We start from the raw sequence: 6,724 nt of genomic DNA, 5'->3' as shown, positions 1-6,724 counted from the left end.
TTAGAAGACATCTTTTGTTCGTTTGAATAAAAACCTGTGAAAGTTTGAATTAAAATGATCATTCCATGTAAGTTATCATATAGAAACAGATGTGACGTACACAGGTATGTGACAGGAGGAAGCTGAGTTTGTTTTTCAACCACTTTATGCTTTATGATGTTATTGTCATTTGAAACCAAAGTTTCAAATCATTTTGAATACTTTTGGAACCACTTATTGTGGTTTTGTCACATGCATTCAGTACTGCGCTTCCAAAATGCCTGTGATACAAAAACTACACAGTCCAGCTAACAAACTGGGCTAACTTTAGCTAACAGCAGCTACAGTTCACAGTAGTTTACTGTCCATCAGGAAACTCAGAGGGAAAACATTTTCTCTTTAATCAGTCAAATAGTTGGTGGTGTGTGACTTAGTGCTGTAAAGTTTTACATACTTCTCACAAGTGATCGCACCAGGGAATAACAGAGATGATTAAAAGGCAGTGTAGCATCAAAATTATTTAAAATCTGTTATTAGATGGTAGAAAGGGTGCACCATGTTGCTTTAACTTGTTCATGTCTGCATTGTCACCCTGTTGTCCAGGTCACGTGATATTTTAATCCCACTCAAATAGAGGGGATAGTCACAGAAAACAATGACACAGGTTTAAGATGCACTATGTCTTTAACGAAAGCAGTTGTCAGTGTGTGTGTGTGTGTGTGTGTGTGCGTGCGTGTGTGTGTGTGTGCATTGTCTTACAAGCTCTCCTCGCCCCATTGAACAACAGTGATGAAATGGAGATGAGTTAAAGTGCTAACACAAAGACTGACCAGACCCCTGCGTCGCTGCAACAATGAAGCCACCAAACAGGAGAAAGTGAGAGCCTCTTGGAGAAACAGAGAGAATGAGCAGAGAATGAGAGGGGGGAGAAATTAAGGAGGCAAACTTACAAAAAGGAGAAGGGCTGAACCATCCTGAGAGCAGGAGGAAATGGATGGCGAGCAAAGGTGGCGGAATAGAGAGCAACCCGGAGAAAATAGCAAGGTAGTTAATCCCTCCGGAGATAAAGCAGCTATATGTAAATGAAAGACGTGAAGTTTGGTCATCTTACTTTGATCTATGAATCAGGCTCTCCCTCCCTCCCCCTCCTCCCCTCCTTCACTCTCACCCTCTTCTCCTTCCTCCTTTTCCCTTGTAAGAAAATCAAGCCTTATTTGGCTTAATCTCACTTAATGGCATCCAGCTCCTCTTTTGTCCCTCCTGATGCTAATAGATTCCCGTCCTTTCACTCGCCACTATTCACATATCTACCCTCCATAATCCTCTTATTCCGGGGTAGCAATTATTTTGAGTATTTTATCAGCATTATGATTATGATTATTTTCATTATTATTATTCATGCATGCCATGCTAAGGGCCAGGTTGTGGCTGAGAATATCCTCCCTCCTACCAGCGCCTCTTATTCTCACTCAGAATGAGGCTGCCTGCTTTCTTCCAGAGGGGTGGCGAGTTTGCAGGAGTGAACCCCATTCAGCGAGACACATTTTCTGGGCGTTTGAACATATTGTGGAGTGAGTGTAATGAGTAGCACCAAATCACCCATCCCGGCTCCTTAACACAAGAGAAACATCAAGAATTTGAGGATGGAGGCGAGAGAGGGGGCTAATAATCAAAAGGCCTCCTTTCTGCGGAGCAGTAATTACACGGATGGGTTTTGATCTTTTGCTTGTTGAGGCGATGAATAGGGGGAGAGATGAGGACTGTTTCACTATTTTTCGGTTTGACACAGAGGGTGGAAGGAGCTTTTTAGCTCAGCATCTCGTCACCGTCGACGGTGAAGACCCAATGAGGGCGTCGCGACACGAGTTCGCCTCCATTCATTTCTCATGCGTGAATCACGTCTCAAGGTATTATGGGATAGCAGGCGGTGTAGTAAGGAAGGAGAGGGGTCAAAAGTTGGAATTTTAACTTTATGCAAATGAGGGCTGAATGTGCCAGAAAGCATTGCGGTGATTTGCCAAAAAGTGACAATTAAAAGTGGTGAAGTGGTTTCATCTCTACAAGCTTCTGAGACCCTGTCGTGTAGAACTTATGTTTAAAATAATTATATCATATTTCTGCCAGGGTTTTTTATCAATATAATGAGGAACTGTTAATTAACATATCTGAGTAAAATGTCCACTGACAACATGTTTTCTTTATTTTCTGACAAAATATTCCAAAAACATTCACAGCACTTGGTTAAGGTTAGACAAAGACCAGACTTCTGTTACCTTAATCTAATGAAATACGTAATTCAGGGTTCAAACCCTCGACTCTGGGGTCACCTTGCACACCCACTTTCCACTTCCACTAAGGTACATGAATGTAGCGCTTCATTCACTTGAGGGAAAGTTACCATAATCCATGAAGCAATCACATTTCTTGCTCAAAAGTAACTGGAAAAACAGAGGAGTAATCTATGAATGTGATTTGACGTTGTGACGCTTGACACAACAATTTTAAACAAGTTTTTAAAAAACAGTTTGTTAAATGATGTCACTTTATGCTCGATAGAAAATACTGGATTTTTCATGTGAGAACAGAGATGACAGGAGCAGTCTGCCTGCTGATTGGAGGAACATCTGACACACATGTTGCACACAGAGGAACAGTCTGGGAAGCACTCGTGTCAGCTCCTCAGTAACTCCAGTATTAAACATACATGTACTGTTCTGAAGACTCGTGTCGGTGACTTTGGAATCCTGCTGTTACTTAAACAAAAGATTCGACATTCGTGGAACTGTTCTAATTAAAAGTACTCTCTGTTATAGAGTGTATCTAATGCTGTCACTTTTCCAAAGTTTCATTAATCCAGACGTGTTTTGCACTTTTATTCCACTGGAGTAGTTGCTTTGCTTATACCTATATACAATGCTGAAGGAGGGATGAGTGCTGCGCTTTCACTTTCCCCAGTTTATCTCTCTGGTCTGAAGATCAAACCAGTTAACATCCCAGACGGGGGGTGTAGGACTGGGCCCATACTGGAATGAATGAACTGTGGATGTGTGGAGGAGAGAGTGTGTATGTACTGGGTCCAGTGCTACACCCGTGCTCCAGCTACAAGTCTACTTTTCTTTAGACCACAACTGCTCCAAACATACAAAAACCAATGTTCACTTTAGTCATGTGATTTGTCTTTTTCACAACTTATACCCAACACACACTTCACACACACACAAACTAAAATACACATCAAATAAATATAAATTCACACATCTGAGCATTCAAACACATGCGTAGGTAGAAAACCTGTATAACTCTGAGCCTATTATTAAATATCGATCGCTCAGTAAGCAAAAATGAAAGGTTGAAAATAAACAAGCAACAAACTGTCATCAGAGTATATTGCTTAATTGTAATTAGTGTGTGGAAATACATGACATCATCATTCAATAACACAGCCCTGCACACACCAGGAGCACAGGCAAAAAAAACCCACAAGAACAAGAATCTCTCATGTGAAATCACTAAAACTACTTTGGCAGCTAATAATGACGTCACCGCTCACAATATTAAACTGAGAAATGTCTGAGAGAGCTTTTATATTTGATCATTTTTATTTAGTCCTTGATTTTGGCCCTTTCCAGATGTTTTACGCCATTAAATTGTCACCATCTCTCATCCAACACTGAAATGAAATGCACCACACGGTCATTACTGCTTACACTTGTAGACAGAGGCATTAAAGGAGTCACTTGTTTCTCTGTTTGTGATATAAGAGAAGTAAAATGCAACTTATCTCCGAAACAAAAAAGGTCTTACCAACTACAGAATAGATCCACTGGGTTTAAAAAAATCAATGATAATTGTGAGTAGTTGCAGTAAATTATTATAAACATTTTTTAAAAATGTCAAATAACAATTCATATGTTTTAAAAAATCAAGTCTGTTCTTGTGAAATCCTCTTCAAGGTGTCACTTTGGGAATCTTGGAGCCGGAGTGGAGTGGCTAAATCTGGGCAGTCTGCAGACTCCACAGGGGCACATGGGCCCTCCTGAGGCCCCTGCAGAGCTCCACTGCACAGGAGCCAGCGAGGCCTCCATGGGGCCCGGAGACAACAGGGAACATTTAGCAGCAGAGGACGATGAAGTGGAGGAAGAGGAGGAGGAGGAGGCTGCTGAAGTGAGGAGGGACTCCTGGGTGAGGAGGAGCTGACTGGGGCCAGAAATGAGGGGCCAGCCTCCAGTGAGCAGAAGCCGAGGGACTGGCCCCGTGTTCACCCCCATCCCCATGCTCACCTCCCCCAGCAGCCGCCGCATCTCCTGTAGAGACGAGCCCAGGAGGAGGATGTAGTTTCTGGCCAGGACCAGGGTGGAAATCTTGGAGAGCCGGCGGCCTGGAGGAGCTCCGGGCTGGTGGGACTGCGAGGAGGAGGCAGAGGATGGTGAGGAGGCATAAGGCACCATGACCTCCCTCAGGGCATCCATGGCGATGTTCAAGTCCTGCATCCGCTTCCTCTCCCTGCTATTGATCTTCCTCCTGAGCTCCTGCTGCTCCTCAGGGCTCAGCTCCCTCTGAGGTTTGGTTGATCTTTGGCCACTCTGGAGGCCAAGCATGGGTGCCGGATTCAGGCGGGAGCTCAGGTTGAACCCTGGAGGGCAGTGAGGTAAATCCTGGACAGACCCGGGGCCACAGAGAGCTAGAGACTGCTCCTGGGCCCTGATCACTGGGTTTGACAGCACATTCATAGTCTCTTCAGAGGCGTGCTAGTCTTCTGAGTTGTAGTTCAGTGTAGTCTTCCTAAAAAAAGATCAAGTTTGAGAGAAAAAACAAAAAGAGACAAAAATAAAATCACAAAAAAAAAATTCCACAAACTGCAGGAATCAGATCTTCATTGGCTCCACCTGTTGATCCCCCCTCTGCTCACAGAATACAGCTGCCATCCAGCACAATGACCAGTCACCAAACGTTTGTACTTCAGAGGTTTCTGGCTGCACAAGTGAGTGAGTGAGAGCTTCCAAAAGTGGCAGCTCAGTTTTATCTCATTTCCACAGCTGCGTGAGAGGAGAATGACAGCTCGCACGGTGGAAAAGTGAGCTAAATGCTCCCCTCACATACCCCCACCTCAGCTCAACCTCAACTCCTCCCAGACACATGATGTGCTCTTTAGAAAACACATGTGCACGTCTGACTTTTTGACATTTGGCAGCTAAATAAGAAACAACTTGTAGAAGGTGGCAAGAGCAGCAGAAAAATAGGGGACAATTTAAAGCAACGGATTAGGAAACATTAGAAAATAATCCAGATTTCTGTTTGAAGTGAAGGTTGTTTGTAATTTTGTATTATTTCACATGTGAGGAGCAACAACACTGAGACTTACTAGTTTACTACACTAGTTTTACAAAGCTTTACAAAGACTGAACATGAGCACAATTAAAAGTAAAAAAAAAAACATTTACTGTGTTTTGGACATGATTAGAGACAGTTTTCTAAGGCGATCCCTTTTCTACAGGCTGTTCTATATATTATATATATATATATATATATAATCTATATTTTAGGATATTTTTGCTATGGCTTTCTCCAGTGGACACGAAATCACACTCACTGAGCCATTATTTTACATCAAGTCACCAAATATAAAAAGATAAATACAGTAGAGTGTATAAAATCAGACAAGCAGCAGTCCAAAGACACAACATGCAACTGCGGCCAAAATCCTACAATTCAAGTAGCGTTTTGCAAAATATTTTGAAATATTCAATGAAATCATGATTTTTTTTGCCCATTTTTTAATAAATTATTCCATTTATAAGTTTGAATTTCTACCTTGTTAGAGCCAGATCGGATTTTTGAGCTAAATGATAACAGTTGTGTTTGATGGTTTTGTTTGTGTTTCTTTACTTCATCAGGATATAATTAAGTAAAGGTGTCATTTTCAGAAGATGATCTCTGTACATTGTTTTGGATGAAAAATTCAGTTCATGTGTGGGTGTCAGTACAGCAGGTGGCTTATTACATGACAAGTAAGTGAATGAGGGTAAACAAGGACATTGTCTTTGCTTTGACAAGTTATTTGCATGACTTTACCTGTGACGTCCTTTTGTTGGTTGTTGTTTGTCCTTTCCCCACATTGATCAGAATTTGAGATATCTGGATCGCGATGACATTTTGTACATTCATGGTTCCCAGAGGATGAATAATGTCTTTGGTGATCACCAAAACTTAGATTTTTGACCAAATATCTGGAAAACACACGTGGATGTAATTCCGATCAGCATAGGATCATATTAAACATCCACAACCTGACAACATGAGTAAAGTATTGGTTGTATTAGCGTAGGTATTAATTGTGTTAGAGACCAGTTTTTGCAAAGTGAATGGATACATCATTGTGTGCTGGAAGTTAATTGATGATTTTGAGGTGGATGTTATTCTTGCCCAGTTCTGAGCGGCTACGCTAACCAAATTGGCTGGCAAAGAGCTGGGCACGGTTCCAGACAGGCAGACAACAGGCCAATTGACTCCAACCACAGGTGAAGCTGGCTTGGGGCACCGAGCAAGGCTGGAAACCTCAAATGTGCCATTCATGAGCCACAAAAAGACCTCAGCATCACTCCGTTCACAGCACAGTGTGCCTGGCCGTCTTCTTTTTGCACTCCCTCCCCTCCTCCTCCTCCTCCTTGTAAAGCCCATCTGAGCTGGAGAAAAGGAAGGCAGGGGGGGACAGGGGAAGGACAGCACCGTTACAAACAGAAAGCAA

General features: G+C 42.4%; 1 protein-coding gene across 1 annotated transcript; it reads right to left on the bottom strand.

The window, feature by feature from the left end:
* Nucleotides 1-2,286: 2,286 nt before the first annotated feature.
* Nucleotides 2,287-5,213, bottom strand: olig1 (oligodendrocyte transcription factor 1). The gene has a single exon (XM_010735728.3). It carries the CDS (start codon nucleotides 4,707-4,709, stop codon nucleotides 3,936-3,938), a length of 774 nt encoding a protein of 257 aa, XP_010734030.2. The 5' UTR covers nucleotides 4,710-5,213; the 3' UTR covers nucleotides 2,287-3,935.
* Between the last annotated feature and the right edge of the window lie 1,511 nt (nucleotides 5,214-6,724).

This window comes from Larimichthys crocea, chromosome I (assembly GCF_000972845.2).
Source record: "Larimichthys crocea isolate SSNF chromosome I, L_crocea_2.0, whole genome shotgun sequence".
Classification (NCBI taxonomy): domain Eukaryota; kingdom Metazoa; phylum Chordata; class Actinopteri; family Sciaenidae; genus Larimichthys; species Larimichthys crocea.
This window is presented reverse-complemented; position numbering and strand designations above follow the sequence as displayed.

What these genes read in the sequence shown, in the direction of transcription:
- olig1 (XM_010735728.3), bottom strand. Translation starts at nt 4,709, where the DNA reads ATGAATGTGCTGTCAAACCCAGTGATCAGGGCCCAGGAGCAGTCTCTA.